The 17,771-nt window shown below is 43.5% G+C and overlaps 1 protein-coding gene across 1 annotated transcript; it reads left to right on the top strand.

The window, feature by feature from the left end:
• The first annotated feature begins 476 nt into the window (after positions 1-476).
• GSR (glutathione-disulfide reductase) lies at positions 477-17,760 on the top strand. Its single transcript, XM_081176641.1, has 13 exons — positions 477-719; positions 3,126-3,152; positions 5,663-5,751; positions 6,269-6,338; positions 7,174-7,321; positions 9,130-9,184; positions 11,077-11,176; positions 11,733-11,819; positions 13,444-13,605; positions 14,189-14,300; positions 15,872-16,003; positions 17,040-17,173; positions 17,431-17,760. Exons 1-13 carry the CDS (start codon positions 492-494, stop codon positions 17,578-17,580), a joined length of 1,494 nt encoding a protein of 497 aa, XP_081032767.1. The 5' UTR covers positions 477-491; the 3' UTR covers positions 17,581-17,760.
• Positions 17,761-17,771: the final 11 nt, after the last annotated feature.

The raw sequence follows: 17,771 nt of genomic DNA, 5'->3' as shown, positions 1-17,771 counted from the left end.
GATGGTGTTTCCTGCTTGGCAGGGGGTTGGACTCGATGGCCCTTGTGGTCTCTTCCAACTCTATGATTCTATGATTCTATGAAATGAGCAAACCAGTGATATTTTAGGGAGGAGGTGGGGCCCATGAATTACATCACAGGAGCCTACAAAAAACAAAACACTGCTGCTGGATGTAGGTTTTATTTTATTTGTTTTATATCTTATATTTTGGAAATGTACATCCAGGTTTTTCCCTTTTAATTTTTTTTTGAGGGGGGGGGGGAGGCCCAAGAGAGTGCGGCCCTCAGCTATAGCTTGTTTAGCTTATACGTAAATCCGCCAGGGCCCGCTTTCTCCCTCAGGGGCTCCTTCCCTCGCTGAGGCGACCTAACAGAGGCGCCGCGCCGCGTCTTGGCGCCTTCCAGCGCCGCGGCCTGGCCTGCCTGGCCCGCCTTCCCCGCCGGCGCCGCCTGCCTCGCCTCGCCCGCTGCGGGGGCAGGACAGGAGGCGGGATGCGGTGGCCGCGCCCGCGGTCTCCCCTGGCCGTGGCGGCCTTCCTCCTTCCTGCTAGTCGCGCTGCAGCCGCCGCCGCCATGGCCCAGCTCCGCGCCTCCTCTTCGACGGCCTTCGACTACCTGGTGCTGGGAGGCGGCTCGGGCGGCCTGGCCAGCGCTCGGCGGGCGGCGGAGCTCGGCGCTCGGGTGGCCGTGGTGGAGAGAGGGCGGCTCGGCGGCACCTGCGTGAGTCCCGGGGCGGGAGGCGGGTTGGCGGGCGCTTAGGAAACTTGGCCTCGAGGAAACACGGCGCCCGGGAAGGTTGGGCGGCCCTCGGTGGCTTATGGTGGAGTTGGGAGTCCTGCCTTGCAGCGGGTTGGACTAGATGACCCTGGGGCCGGGGGGGTCCCTTCCAACTCTGTGATTCCGTGAAACGCACTGCAAAGGGAGGTTGGGCGGCCGCCTGTCGTGCATAATCCAGCTGAGATGCTTGCATTGAAGCGGGTTGGGCTAGATGACCCTTGGAGCCCCTTCCAATTTTATTATTCTGTGAAACGCACTGCAAAGGGAGGTTGGGCGGCAGCCTGTCGTGTATAATTCAGCTGAGATTCTTGCATTGAAGCGGGTTGGGCTAGATGACCCTTGGAGCCCCTTCCAGCTCTACAAGCCTATGTTTATAAGAAGCTGAACAGTGGTCCTTCTAGCTCAGTATTGCCAACACGGACTGACAACAGCTCTCCAGGGTCTCTCCCAGCCCCTGCCTGGGGATTGAACCCTGGGACCTCCCTGTGTGCAAGCCAGGAGGGCATCTCTCAGGTGTTAATTGCCCCGCTGCCCACACTTAAGGATGACCAGGAGCACAGGAAAGTTGTAATAAGAACATTAATCTGTTTTCTGTTTTTTATTTCCTTGTGCACACACACACACATGCATGCAGACACACACACATTGAACTTCGAAGGAGGAACAGAGGAAATGTGTGCATGCATTTGATAGAGAGAGAAGGGTCTAGATCTTTATGCAGAAATTGCAGCTTAAATTTTAGGATGTTCCATACGCCACCCTCATGTGCCAGCCCTAGTAGTTTTATGTTTCAAATGGCTCACTGGAGAGGAAACAAAAAACCTGAAACTTTGAATTACTGAAAGAGTGCTTTCACTGTTTTCTGCATGCCAAGCGTTATTTCCATGCCCCCAAAATGTGGTACACTTCACAAAGTTGTGCATCATCCTTGCAAAAGGACCACATGTCCATGGGCTTAGCTGGGGGGGGGGCAGCAGCTGCCCCCATCAAGTAAAACAACAGAAATACTTAACTAACTGATCAATCATGTTGGTTCTGCCCCCCCCCCCCCAGTCCTGCCCTACCTAACAAAAATCCTGGCTACGCCTGTGTGACATGTCAGTTATTAGGGTAGTGGTTAAAAAGTCCCGGGAAGACCAGGATTAAATCTCCCCCTCAGCTATGAAGCTCACAGGTGGACTGTGGACCAATCTCTGCCTCTCAGCCTAATCTACCTCACAGGGTTGTTGTGAGCATAAAAGGGAGGGGGGAGTCATGTATCTTTTTAAAACTTTGTTTTTATTGAATATTTTCTTGGGTTACAAAAGTACATACAGTGTATCTACTTTCAGTTCACAGAGTCCTTTCTACAGATCAGTTTGATCTCCTTTTAGGAAAGCCATGATATAAATGTAATTTTTAATCATGTGTTTGTTGCCATCCTTTCTGGGTTCTTGATTTGTGAGGGCAAGGTTACCCTGTTGTCCGTGATGCAGGGTACATTTTAACCTTCTTGTAATATTTCCAAGTGTCACCATTTCTTTTTCCCAGTTGGAATGAATGGCTGTCACCATTTAATAGTATGGAAGCAGGCCCTGTCGGGTGACACCACAAAAAAGTGTGGTGCTAAACTTGCTCTCTTCCTCTGAGATCCTCTTCTGTTGAAAATCAAGTAATTGAGAATCATGTCTTGTTTCTTTCTGCCCCATTCTGAGTTCTGTTTCTTGGTCACACGACTGAATATAAGGGACCCATCATTGCACATCTGCTTTCAAGGAGCTTTCTACAGAACTTCAACAATGGAGGAGGCAACTGTTATATTTAAAATTGCAGTACCTCATATTTATTGTAGTCAAATCTTTGTGTCTGAAATGTATAGTCAACATTGTAACCAAAGATTTGGAAGCAATTAACTCATACAAAGACATGTATGTAACATGTTATACAAGACAACAATAAACTCCAAATCTAAAATAGTTTTGTCAGTCACCCTTACAAGAGGCTAGATCAAGTACCTTACAAGTAAGGTAGGTCGCTTATAATCTCCATATTTATTAAATTCAGGTAAGGAAAATACTTCCTTCACACAGTCCATTGTTGAACTATGGGATTTGCTACCTCAAAATGTAAGGATGCCCACCAGCTTAAATGGTTTTAAGAAGGGATTTGACAAATTTATGGAGCATAAAAGATAGCAATGCCTACCACTCATGTTGACTGTATATTAGGGCAGTATGCCTCTGAACTACTGTAATAAATAAATAATAAAAAGCTATCCATAACAAATTATCTTGTAACCTGTTTGTGCATGTTTGCTAAATACTTGCTTAGTAGCGTTGGCGCTTGACACTGTTTATTTTTCATTTTCAGGTGAATGTTGGATGTGTTCCTAAAAAGGTAAAAACAAACCGCTGAATGTGTCACTATCAATTTGTTTTGTTTTATTTTATTTTTAAATTGTGTGAAGTGAAAACTCGGCAGCAGTAACAGCTAGAAATGGTTTTAAAATATATTCTTAGGCTCCTCATGTGTCAGATTGCTACCCAAGGAGACTGTTGTCTTCTAAATGCAGATGAACACAAGAAAATGGCCAGATCACTCAAAAAACACCTGCCTTTTTGCTTATGTGTGATTTTGTACGGGAGAGGCACTTGGCACAGTGTGGTCTGGCATTCTGCTTCTCTTCTAGAAGGAACTGTTATCAGAGTGCTATATTAACTCTCTCCCTGATGTTGAAAGTGCTGGGATGCAGCTCAGTTGCATTAAGGCTGCTGGGTTTCCATGGGCAGAAAGTAGGTGGACAGGAACCGCCAAGCCTCCTAGACTTGACTTTCTGAATGAATCTGTGCTGACCTTTCCTCAGTTGCTACACTGATACTCTCAGGGTGTTTCTACTTTTTCTTTGTCCCACCTTGGAGGAGGAGACATTTTTTCTTTTGTTTGCCCTGTAGAAAGATAAAAGAGCAAGCATGGCTTTCTGCATTTCCATCCTAGATTGTTTGAAGTAGGTTTTTTCCTATCCAACATGTATTTCCTATACAATCAAACCTCGGTTCCTGAAAGGCTCCGTTTTGGCTCCCGAATGCTGAAAACCTGGAAGTAAATGCTCCGATTTTCAAATGTTTTTCGGAAGCCGAACGTCCGACACGGCTTCCGCTTGAGTGCAGGAAGCTCTTGCAACCAGTCGGAAGCTGCACTTCGTTTGTCAAACGTTTCGGAAGCCAAATGGGCTTCCGGAACAGATTACGTTCAACAACTGAGGTTTGACTCTAGTAAACTTAGCATTCTTATTTTCCATACTGAGTCTCAGCTTGATTGCATTGAGGGTAAAGCGTACTCTTCAAAGCAGAGATTTCAGGGCACAGTTCAACTTTTGCTGATACATATACATATACAGTGGACACTCAGGTTGTGAACGTGATCCGTGCGGGATGCACGTTCACAACCCGCAATGTTTGCACCCCGCAGCGGCACGTCTGCACACGCGCAGGTTGCGATTCGGCGCTTCTGCACATGCGCTAAGCACAATTTAGCACTTCTGCGCATGTGTGACTGCCGAAACCCGGAAGTAACCCGTTCCAGTACTTCCAGGTTTCAGTGGTCTGTAACCTGCAAAAACACAACCTGAAGCATCTGTAACCCGAGGTATGACTATTATTTATTTAGTTTTTCAAATTAAAATTTTACAATCGCAAACATACAACATATAACATACAACATAAAGACAAGATTCCAGATAATAAACTAAATGCTATCAGATGGCTGGGGGATGTTAGATGGCATTTAAAAGACATCATGTGTCTTTCCACTTCACTGGTTGTCCTACCAATTGTGGGGGTCCCAGAGGCTTGAGGTCTGCTAGACTTAAGCCTTGTAGATCGCTCCAGGGACCCTTCCTTGGGGACTCCCCATCTATGTCAGGCATAAGCTGTTGCAGAAAAAGAAAGAAAGAAAGAAAGAAAGAAAGAAAGAAAGAAAGAAAGAAAGAAAAAGACAACTGTCTTTATACGCTTGGCCATTGTGAGCTGGTGTGGTTTCATATACACCGGGGGGAGCCATCGCTTCGCTTCTCCGCTGTGTAATTTAGGATTGCTGTTACTCCTGCTAAGTGCCTAATTTCCCAAGGCTCTTCTGGCTGATCCGGTTCTGAAGGGTTGAGAAGTCAACATTGCAATGTATGAAGCAAGCGTCCTTTATTGTTAGAAAGTCACTGGTTTTTCTCTTGCCTTCTCCATGAACAGACTCAAATATGAACTTAAGAAATTGCAGTGGCGTGTTTTGATGCACGCCTGATGCAATGATTCTCATTTGCGGAAAATAAAATGAAAAAGAAATCTTGGGATCATAATCGTTAATAGAAAATTGAAGGCTGGTGTCTCCATCCGCTGCAGACAGTGGATGCTTCCAAGTAGCCACAGGGAGGCTGGCAAATTGGATCATGCCCTTTGCCTAGAAGCCATCCTTTTGGCAAAGCAGGTAGAATTGTAAATGGCAGGTTATGGGCTGTTGACTGAAGATACAGGTTTCCTGTCCTACTGCCTCTGGGGGTGAGTGGGAATCTTTCAGACTATTCTTGATTTTAAAAAAGCTGGCAGTTACCAGGAGAGGAACTGCTTTAGAGAAAGACTGAGTGAATTTAAAATTGAGTTTTTGAAGTATTTTGCAGACTACAGTACATGCCTAGTGGGTTACATTTGTCATGGTGGGTTGCAAGTTGTGTGGGCCTGATATATCTAAACTGCTGTCCCAGTGTAAAATCCTTTATGCATTATACTTCCCCCCCACAACATATCAAAATGTTTATTCACATTATCCTTAATTATACAATAAATAGTGGTGTTTGGTTTTTCATTTATTTTTAAATTAAACCCTGGATGTTCTCACTGCACCCTCCCCTCCCCAAACAGGTGATGTGGAACACTGCTGTCCACTCTGAATTCATCCATGATCATGCAGATTATGGTTTTGAAGTATCCGATGTGAAGTTTAACTGGCGGTAAGTCAGGTTAAAATTCCTTTCTGTGGAAATAAATGTGCACCATCAGACTAATGCGATGAGTGGGGTACAATCTACTAAGAGGTTCTGATATGCTTGCCCCACTGAACTGAGTGGAAGATGTGCGAAATATTTGGAGCATCATTAATAGTAGCTGAATGTACCCCATTCATCAGATTTCCTCCAGTCTGCTAGGAGGTATTTATATTCTTGTCCCATTGAAATGCATGGGAGATGCACAAGGTTATCAATGGAGAAAAGTTTGAAGCTATTTTAAAACTGGCTCATCTTCTAGTTTTATTATGTTGGCTTTATAAACAGTTGGCTATTGGCTTTATAAACAGTTCTGCCTACCCAATATACCTGCCTCTTGATTTTTTTGATGGGATGTAAATTCCTAAAGCAAATAATGAATGGGGATTTGAAAGGAGGGACAAGGTTAGGGGTTTTTTTGAGCCATAGTTTTGCTAGTGCAAGAGAGAGATAATTTTGTCACACAAAACTTATTTTATTACAGAGTAATTAAGGAAAAGCGTGATGCTTATGTGAAACGACTGAATGATATCTATCAAAATAATTTGAACAAGGTTTGTAAATGTTCCTGTTTTGCACCTCAACCGATCGTTAAGCCCCTTTCCTCCAGCTGCTAACGATGAGTTTCACAGTATAGAATCTAGAGGGCTCTTCTGGTTCATCAGCTTACTCCTTTGAGACAACCATCCTTCGCTCTTGGAAATATATTCCTTTTAGTTTCAGAGCACAGCACTTTTATAAAATCTCTCTCACCAATCCGGAAATGCTTTAGGATTTGCAGCCCCGCCTCTGAGAATGTCTTGGCCCTATCTAAATTGCTAATATATGTTGATTTTATATCAGTCTTTTTTTCTATCTGTCATAGGGTCTCTAAGTAACCCTGGGAAGTATAGTTTGTATGCTGAGGGTACAAAGAATTATCTATTTGAGATCCTAATTCCCCTAGAGAAGTTTGGAGAGAGGAAGTAATGAATTTAAGTCTGTATTGTAAACATGCCCTTAATTCTACCTGCTCTATCAGTATAGAACAGGCTTTCTCAACCTCAGCCCTCCAGATGTTTTGAGACTACAATTCCCATCATCCCTGACCGCTCGTCCTGCTAGCTAGGGATCATGGGAGTTGTAGGCCAAAAACAGCTGGAGGGCCGAGGTTGAGGAAGCCTGGTATAGAGGTTTCTCTGAATTTATGACAAAATATATAGGAGAGCTTTGGATAACCCAGACTTGTTCAATTAATTCCTGAGAGAATCAACAGATGAGAGAAATCGGCACACCAACCAGTAGCACTGTGACAACATAGGGAATAGCTAAAATGTCTTGTGAAATTCTTTATCTGGTCTTTGAATTGACGTATAGATTGACAGCTCATTTTCAACCTAATTTCATTAGTCCAATGTAGAAACTATTCGTGGTGATGCTTCGTTCACACCTGATGGCAAAGGCACGATTGAAGTGGATGGTAAAAAATACACAGCACCCCATATCCTGATTGCAACTGGTGGGCAGCCTTCAGTCCCCAGTGAAAGTGAGGTGCCGGGTAAGTAATTTACATGCCACATTTTTTGCAAGCAGAATGGTTTCTCAAAGCATTTTAACTGTCAAAGCACAGTATCCCTATAATAACGATACATAATAAAATTATGATATCACTACAATGTAACGCTAAAAATTCAGTGGTTGAAAGTTCATTTAACGTACATCAATGTTTAAATGAGCATATAGTTCAGAAATAGAAATATCCAGTAACTTCACATCCAAAAATAGCCCAAAGCTAATGACATCATCATCATTATTGCCCTGTTCCTAGGGCTGGGTGATGTATCAATATATTGTCCAAAACAAAGTCCATATTGTGATATTGGTTTCATAATTTTTGACCTGGCAATATATTGTGACTCATGGTGTGTGTGCATGCGCTATGCAAAAATCACAATGTGCCAATGCCTCTACATAGCTCCATCCTTATTTCACAGATTGTGATACCGTATTTTTCACTCTATAGGACGCACTTTTTCCCCTCCAAAAATTAAGGGGAAATGTGTGTGTGTCCTGTGGAGCGAATGCAGGCTCCTTGGCTTCAGCGATGGCAACGTGAAGCCTCCAAAGTGCAGAGAGAGCGCTCCCTCCGTGCTCCGGAGGCTTCATGTTGCTTTCACTGAAGCCTGGAGAGCGAGAGGGGTCGGTGCACACCGACCCCTCTCGCTCTCCAGGCTTCAGGGATAGCCGCCTAAAGCCTTTGGAGCGCAGCGGGAACTCGCCCTGTGCTCCAAAGGCTTCGGGTTCCTTTTGCTGAAGCCAGGAGAGCAAGACTACCTTGGCTTCAGCAGAGAGGGAGAGCTGCGCAGCGCCCCTTCAGCCAAGCAGGAGGAGAAATGGAAGGGGCTCCGTTTCTCCCGCTTCGCTGAAGGGGCGCTGTGCAGAGAGAGGGAGAATTTTTTTTCTTGTTCTCCCCCTCTAAAACAAGGTGCGTCCTATGGTCGGGTGCGCCCTATAGAGCGAAAAATACGGGTATATTGATAGGTTATGATATTTTGCAGGTGATATATCACAAGGTTGAAAAACAGATATCACCCTGCCCTGCTGTTCACCTCTACATAGTTCCATCCTTATTTCAGACATCGTGATACATCATTATATTGCGATATTTAGCTGGTGATACATCGTGATGTTGAAAACCAGATATCACCCAGCCCTTCTTGTTACCTCCCCCCATTTTATTCTAAAAGGCAAGAATCTCATCAAGACTTTACTTGGGAGCAGCTCCCTTACGAAGGCTCCTTAGATGGAGGGTGAGCTAAAGCAAATGGAAATAGCTCTCTCTGTCCTGTGATTAGGAAAGATCTAAAAAAGCTGATATGACAGTTGAGCTTCTTGCTTCAAAAGATTAAGCAATAACTTTCTGTACTTTGTAACATTAATCCTTGGCAAACGCTGTTGCCCTCATCGCCTGTGCTGCTCGTTGTGTTTTGCTGATCTTTGGGGAATACGTGCATTTTTCAGGAATGTTCCTCCTCTCCCCCTCTCCCTGTCAATTATTAAGGGTCATAAATGTACATGGAGTAATTTTTGAAAAGTCCGGCAACCCCTGCCCCAAGGAACTTACAATTTCAGGATTGTTGCGGACATAGTTGTGGGAGTGTATTCATCACATTTTTTAGATGTTTACCATCTTCACCCCAGTTTAGGAGAAGCCTGTTTTTCCTGCTTGCAGTATTGAATTGTATTGTATGCAGCAGGTCTGCATTAGTGAATGAGCTGTAAGAAAAGTTGAATATTTGCATAGCTAAGATCTATTTATACATAAGTGGACTTTGATATTCAGGGTAGTGTCTCATTGCTTTGCAGGGGCCAGCTTGGGAATTACTAGTGATGGTTTTTTTGACCTTGAAGAGCTGCCCAAGTAAGTTGCCAATCTAGGGTGTACCTGTTCTCAGTTTCCACATCGTAATGGAGATTATTTGAGAAATAGAGCATGCTGGATGTGGGTTACTGTGCGATAGGCGGGGTGAGGTGGGCTCATGTACATCCCTCAAATGTCTATAAATACCTTAAGTGCAGGAAAAAGGCTAGTGAGTTCCCCCATAGTGCTGTATTTACTGTTGCAAGTTGCAGAATTGCTAAAGATGCCCCATTTAGCATCTGGTCTGTCCTGATGCTTATCTGGTATTAGTCTAGAGCTAGATTAGAGGCTTTGTTTCTTTTGTTGCCTGAGAAAAATCTGCGGGCAAAATCCAGACAAATTAAAGCACTTGTAAACACAATTAATTTTAATGCAAGATGGCTTAAGTATGTACCCAACAGTGCATTATATGCTTTGTCTCTTCAGAAGTAAGTCCTATTGAATTAAGTGAGGCTTGCTTCCATTAGGGAAGTAGGTAGAAGTTTGCACCCAGTCTTCCATTGAAAGCAATGGGGTTTACAAGTGTATAACAGTGGCTGAATTGCACCTAAAGGAGGTTTACCTTACTGGCTGGCTTTATGTAGTACTAAAATTGGAGGTTGTAGAGTTCAGGCTCCTTCATGCAACAGCTGTTCTTTTCGATTGTCCCAATCCTACTTTCTGGGTTGCATCTCAGAATAGCAAGAATCAGCACAAAGTCTCATGTCTGGCTTGTAAATAGATGTTTGACACATTGGTTTGGGGAGATACGTGAAACCTATAAAATTCTTGTTTAGAAGCAGTTGAATATCAGCGCAAAACATTCCTCCTCATCCCTTCTAATGACTTGTTCGTTCACACGCACACGCACGCACACACACACACACACACACACACACACACACACGGTTTGCTCTGTATTGGCATTGTTTGTGTTTTGAGAAAAGTTTAGCAGGCTTGTGGTGGTGTGGTTTGCAAATCAGTGCAGCAAAATGCTCAATTTGAGTCATTAAGTTAATTAAAATTAACCAAAGTTTCATAGAATTATTTGGTCATTTATAAAACGCACACAGCACGTAGCCAAATGTTTGCTAGTGCTTCTGCACTCATTGGCCAGAACTCTGGAAGATGGGAGGAGGTTTACTTGCATCTGAACACGTGTAGTTGCTCAGATGTCTATAGGAAACCCACAGATGAAACATGAGAGCGATAGCCCTCTCTTGCTGTTATTCCCCAGCGACAGGTACCTAGTGGTAGGTCTCTGATCCTGGAAATAGCATATAGATTTCATGACTAGTAGCTATTGATAGCATAGTCCTCCCTCCATGCATTTGTCCAATTCCCTTTTAGGACCATCTAAGTGGATGACATAGGGACGCGGGTGGCGCTGTTGGTTAAACCACAGAGCCTAGGACTTGCCGATCAGAAGGTCGGTGGTTTGAATCCCCGCAACGGGGTGAGCTCCCGTTGCTCGATCCCTGCTCCTGCCAACCTAGCAGTTCAAAAGCACATCAAAGTGCAAGCAGATAAATAGGTACCGTTCCGGCGGGAAGGTAAACGGCGTTTCCATGTGCTGCTCTGGTTCGCCAGAAGCGGCTTAGTCATGCTGGCCACGTGACCTGGAAGCTGTACGCCGGCTCCCTCAGCCAATAAAGCGAGATGAGCACCACAACCCCAGAGTCGGCCACGACTGGACCTAATGGTCAGGGGTCCCTTTGCCTTTACTTAAGGATGACTATCACTACATTTTGAGCAGCAGCTTCCATAGTTTTAACTGTCTGCTGAGTGAAGATCCTTACTGCCTCAGTATGAGGCACTCAGGCAAAGCATAGTTCAGGGTGCAGTAGAATATATTTCCAACAGGAACTTCATAGGGTGTGTGTGATATGGCTCAAAACCCATTATTCTTTCAGGCGCAGTGTTGTCGTCGGTGCTGGATACATAGCTGTGGAGATAGCTGGCATTCTTTCAGCCCTGGGTTCAAAGACATCCTTACTGATACGTTATGGTGAGGTAAGGCACACTCACTTTTTCTTTGTCCTGACTGCTCTGCTGTATATTGGCCAATGCAATAAAAAACAAGGCTGGGGTTCTGTTGTGCACGCTTTTAATTCCTTGCACTGATTGGCTGGGCAAGGAAGCACTGTTTTTTTGTTCAACATTTTGTTCAGCATCAACATTTCTTAAACTAGAGTTTCTGAACTCCATTCTTTTTTTTTAAGTAATTTTTATTTTGCTTTAAACATATACAGATAAATATAAACAACCAAATTTACAAAAGAAAAATCCTGAGGGTTTGGGGTGGAGAGGCTTAGAGAATTGTGGTTTTGTGAGTTGCCCTTGCTAGGTTTACAGCCTGCTGTTAGCCACTACTATTTATTAAATGCATTTATACATTGTTTTTCACGTGGACCTCAAAGCGGTTTACAGGAATTTCTTACAAAAATGCAGTGATATGGAAATCACAAGCGTTCAGAAACAGCTGTAACTGCTACACTAGCTCTCTTGAATGAGTTATGTGGATATGCTGTGTGCCCTTACAGTCTTATTTAATGTTCTTCCTGGACAGGTGCTGAGAAACTTTGATTCAATGATCAGCTCAAACTGTACTCAGGAGCTGGAGCAAGGTGGTGTAGAAGTCTGGAAACATTGTCAGGTATTATCTATGTACTGTTTCACTTTCATCATCTGTGTGCCTATATTTAGGGGGAGGAATGTTTTGTTATTTTTGTTTTGACTATTTACTTGTGTTCTTCCTTTGTATTTTATCATGTATAGTGCCCTGAGATCTTGTGATGAAGTGCGGTGTATAAATCTAATTTAAAAATATAAAAAATCTGCATTTTTATTGTTTTCGTGGGGCTGAATGATTCTATCTTCTATCGGGGCAAAGTATGCAGGGATGTTCCCATCTTATCTTGCTATGTTGTTTGTTTTAACGGATTAATACCTTTTATTAAGCACCAGTTTGAGGAACTGTGCTTTAATTCCTTCTATGAGTGGTATTATTCTTAATGAGAGAAAGTAGCAAACATGTAACAAAATACTCCCCACCCTCCTTTTTCTTCAACTTATTGCCCATGCGGCTTCTCTTATTGGTGTATTTATAGCTGCTTTTAATAGGGCTAGTAGCCAGATCATAAGCAGAAAAACAGAGCTCCTATTTATTGCACCTTAAGCAGCTGTCCTTAAATCAAGGCTGAGTACCGATACCAGTCAGTCACACATTCTGTATGAAGAATGGTTGAATTCTGCAACTTGCATTAAATATATTATTTGAAGGTGGCATCTGTCTGTCTCGGGAGACAATGAAGAGCGCCTCCTGGGGTGAAATCAAATTGCTGGATAATCGCAGCGCCTGCTGTGGCCGCAGAAACCAGAAACTCGTAACTGCTGCCTCTAACATTGTTTCTGCTGCATTAGCAGCACCAAAGTGACTCTCTGTGGCACAGAGGTCCTGGGCTCCCTCCCCTAAAAACAAACAAGACATTGTTCAGAAAACACAGACAGGCCCTGTCCAATGGCCTTACATTTTAAATTTGATATAAAACTGGAAAAGGCCAAGAACAATTAGGGCAGGTTTTTCACATAAGACTTTAAAAAACACTTTATTTTGCATACTTTCCCCCATAGTACTTCTTTTGCATAATTTATTCTGCATGTTTGAAGCACAGGAGCAATGCAAGGCACTCCAACCCCATCCTCCGATCACTGGAAAACATAATTGGCCATTGCTGCGACTTCTCAAGATTCCAGCAGCCCTTGTTGTTTTTCTTCAAATGAAATTGAGAGATCCCAAGGAAGCTGGTATCTGTACTGGTGCAACATAATTGTGTTTTTCTCTACAGAATTGTGGCAGGCACATAGCCATGCCTATAACTTGACATGTCAAATCTAATAAAGGCTTTTTTTTAGATATTATAACAAATTGTGAAATAAATACAGTGGTACCTCTACTTATGCGCACCTCTGGTTACGTATCCTTCGGGATACGCGTGCGGCAAACCCGGAAGTATTTTTCTGGGTGTTGCTGTGCACGCGCAGAAGCACTCTACTGCAGTGCGCACATGCGCAGAACAGGCACCTCTGGTTGTGAAAAGCTTGGGATCCGACTGGAGCTCCGTAATGGATCCCGTCCGCAACTGGAGGTACCACTGTAGAACAAATTTGAAGCAGGAAATCGGGTTGAGCCCTAAAGTCCACCTTCCTTGCAGCTAGTATTTATGGCCATTGTATGTACTGTTTTGCTCTTTGTCCTCAAGTCTCCTGTTTCTCAACAGGTCAAGTCGGTCACAAAGTCACCTTCAGGACTGCTGTCGGTAACTGTAACATCCTCTCCTCCAAGTCAGAAACCCACCTTTAAAACTATTGAGGATGTTGATTGTCTGTTATGGGCCATTGGTCGAAAGCCAAACACAGAGGGGCTAAATCTTGACCAGCAGGTGAGCAGGAATTATTTTATTTCTTTGAGACAATGTGGGATTTTGATACATTGCATATAGAATCTGGATTATATGAGAGTTGGCATCGTGTTGTGGTTATGAGTAGAGCTGCAGTATTTAGTCAGTTAAAAATTCATTTTGTTCAGTTAGAAAGCTGTTCTGATTAGCCTTTTAAAAAGAATGAATAGAAATACTTATAAAAAAAGCAGACCACCATATTAGGTAACAATTCCTCCACCCACCAGCAAATACTTTATGCGAACCTACATTTTTTTCATAGGATTATTGAGATAATACATGTAAAGCTCTGAACATAGTAAATGTCAATTAAATGTTATGGAAAAAATATCCCACATAGCTCCTGTCACTAAGCATACAGCTCATGCCTGACTCCTCTGAAATGGTTCCGTGTGTTTTGTGTGCTGAGGCTACGTGGGAAGAAAAAGGCCTGCCTTCCCTTATTCACATAATTTTTCTGAAAAGTTACACAGCTTAGAAATAAGAGATGAATCACTGCTGTTTGTCTTGGATACTCTTTCCCCAGAATGTCGTGTTTGACTTAAACTATCCTTTCCTTTTTTAGAATATTAAGGTAGATTCTATGGGTCATATTATTGTTGATGAGTTCCAAAATACCAGCAGAAAGGGGATCTACGCTGTTGGAGATGTATGTGGGAAAGCTCTTCTTACACCAGGTAACATTAGTATGCTATTTTGCTCAAAAGACTTCTATAATGTTATGTGGGAACCTGTGCATGCCACACCAAAGATAGCGTGGGAGAGAACTGGGAGGAAGACGGGGAAGTAATCAAGTGGTTGCCTGGGGATCTTTTTCTGCTCATCAACTTCTCTGGGTGCTATACAGAATACTACTGCCTTTTGATCATAGTAAATCTACTGCATCAATAAGATCTGGGTGTGACCTCTTAGCATCTCCCTTATCACTGATTTCTGAAACACTAGCAGAAAATTAAAGAATTGTGTGGCAGTGTGACTAGTTAGAAGTCTTATCAGGTTTGCCTTTAGATCTGCCACACCAAGTAAACAATACATAAGCTTTTTAGTTCCCTGTCATATGGAGAATAATTGATGCAAATTCTGGAGATGAGATGAAGTTCTAGGCCAGGGACAGGGAACCTTTGGCCCTCCAGATGTTGTTACACTCCAGCTCCCATCAGCCCTAGCCAGCATGGACAATGGGCCTTGTAGTTCCGCAATGTATGGAGGATCAAGTGTTCCCCATTCCTGGCAAATTAAAAACTCACAAATCACTGGGTCTGGTCGTTCAGGCATATCAACACGTTCTTCAGGCATAACAAGCATGGGGAATAGGGGTAATCAAGGAGACTTTTTGTTAAAGTTCTTCAACAAAGTCTCTTGAGTAGATGTAGCAATTGTGGGATAAGGCGAGATGCCCTCTTACAGATCAGTAACTGGGTAAAAATCAGAAAGCAAAGAGTAGGAATAAATGGGCAGTGCAATGGAGAGATGTAAATACAGGCAGCTCCGTTTACGCGTGTTCAATATATGTGCGACTGTGAATATGTGCATTGCGCTGAACCCAGAACTCACCTGGAAACGTCATAAAGACATCACTAATAGGGCGGGGACGGAAAGGGGTATCTGCAGGCTTTTTCAATGGGTTTCAATTATATGCAATTTCACCGATATTCGTGGTGCCTCGTGACGTAACCCCTGCGTAAATGGGGGGCTGTCTGTAGTTCCTGGGACGCAGGTGGCGCTGTGGGTTAAACCACAGAGCCTAGGACTTGCCAATCAGAAGGTTGGTGGTTTGAATCCCCGCAACGCGGTGAGCTCCCGTTGCTCGGTCCCTGCTCCTGCCAACCTAGCAGTTCAAAAGCACGTCAAAGTGCAAGTAGATAAATAGGTACCACTCCAGAGGGAAGGTAAACGGAGTTTCCGTGCGCTGCTCTGGTTTGTCATGCTGGCCACATGACCTGGAAGCTGTACACCTGCTCCCTTGGCCAATAAAGCGAGATGAGCGCCGCAACACCAGAGTCGTCTGCGACTGGACCTAATGGTCAGGGGTCCCTTTACCTTTACTGTCTTTCTTCCATGCAGCTCCATCCACTGGATCACTTCATGTGTAAGCCTGCACTGGGGCAGATATCACATTTTATCGTTACTACCCTATGTCATGTAGGGGGGGGGGCTGCCTGTACTGCATGCATCCCTTGGAGAGTGGCAATGGACACAGTTGCCTGCTACTATGCCAGGTGACATGCCTAAATTTCATCCTTAACAGTTGCAATAGCTGCTGGAAGGAAACTGGCACACAGGATTTTTGAGAGGAAAGAAGATTCTAAACTTGACTACACCAACATTCCTACCGTGGTCTTCAGTCACCCACCTATTGGAACGGTGGGACTAACAGAAGGTAGGATCTTAGGCCTTGTTGTCTTGCTAGTTCCTATGGCTCAGTCGACAAAAGAATTGGCGCTGTAACCTTAAGCGTTTGTGACATGCGATACCATTTTATCCTTTGCTCTAGGACATTTTCTGCCAGTGGCTTGGCAAGGCTATATAAAGAACAAAAGGTTGTGCCTACGTAAACACATTGCAGATGCTAACTAGGATTTAGAGACTGGCTGCAGAATTGAATGCTTCATCCCCTCTCCCATTTTCCCTTGACTATAGTGGAGGATCCTCCTGAACTTCAGTGCAGAAGACATTTTCTTAATTTGTTCAAAGCATAAAAAACTATATTAGTATGTAAAATTGGGACTGTTAAACTCTGAATGTGGAAGGTTTAAGAGTTGTGAGTTGCAAAATTGGCAGCCCAGGCCCTCTAAACCAGGATGGGGAACCTGAGGGCCTTCAGATATTGCATGGCCAGTGGTTAGGGATTATGGGAGCTGTTTGATTACAGGAGGGGGTCACCAATCTTTTTTTGGGCCAGTGGGCATGTCCTGCACATGGAGGAGGGGATGGAACCTACACCAGCCACTGCGTATTTGCTGACAGAGAGACGCTCTTTGCAGATCTCATCTGTTCAAAACTGGAAGCGTGTCCATCTTGACTTCCACCGAAATGTGGCCACGCTTGAGAGGTGGCTTCAATGTAGGAGATGCCAGCCAAGTGTGAATGGCAACTGAGTAGGAAAAAGTGTTGCACATTGTGATATTTATGAATAACTATTGTAGGTGCTATAGGAGGTATTGGTGGATGTCCTGACACACACACACCCCCGCAGCCTACACCAGCTGGAGGGCTGCAGTTTCCCAATTCTTGCTTTATAACATCTGTATTTAGACACGTCAAATACTTTCGAAAACTTTATTATAGCAATTCAGACACATCTAGTCTGCCTTTTGGCTTTTAAAGCAAGGCAATTATTGCTGTGCTTCGTAGTTCCTCTTCCTTAACTATGTAGGCTATATGCTTATTTTTGTCTTACTGTTTGTCTGTTTCAGCGGAAGCCAGAACTACATATGGAAGCGAGAATGTGAAAACCTATACAACTTCTTTTATCCCAATGTATCATGCTGTAACAAAAAGGAAAACGAAGTGTGTAATGAAACTGGTGTGTGCAACTAAACAGGAGAAGGTGAGCAAAACGGGGAAGAATAAAGATTCTGTGAGCAACTAGTCTGTTTATACTTATCTAGACACCACACATGGCTCTACTTTGTGCAGAACTGGCAAATGGAGCAATATTGGAGAAGGAGAACACTGCAAATATAAGCCTATCTTTATTGATGAAGAAAGCTGGTTTGGGGAGTCAATGAGATGTCTGATTATAGTATTAAATCACCAATGCAAAACCAAAGCCTTAATTAACATGTTTGTTTGTTTGTTTTTAAGGTGGTAGGCCTTCATATGCAAGGGTTAGGATGTGATGAAATGCTTCAAGGCTTTGCTGTGGCTGTCAAAATGGGAGCAACAAAAGCAGATTTTGACCAGACAGTGGCCATCCACCCAACATCTTCTGAAGAACTTGTTACACTTCGTTGATTTTTTTTTATAAGGTGCCTAGATGTAATCTTCACAGAATCATGTTCTCCCCTCTTAATTCAATACAAGATTAACTTGTCTTTTCTTACTGCAACTGAACTGTAAATGAAATCTTTGCCCATCTATCGACAGGCCCTCGAAAATGCAGCACTGGAATAAAGTTGCCTTAAATCATCTTAACATTGTGGGAT

Source organism: Podarcis bocagei (assembly GCF_964188305.1).
Source record: "Podarcis bocagei genome assembly, chromosome: 17".
In the NCBI taxonomy this organism is placed as follows: Eukaryota; Metazoa; Chordata; class Lepidosauria; order Squamata; family Lacertidae; genus Podarcis; species Podarcis bocagei.
Note: the sequence above shows the minus strand (reverse complement) of the source record. Positions and strands in the feature narration are given on the sequence as shown.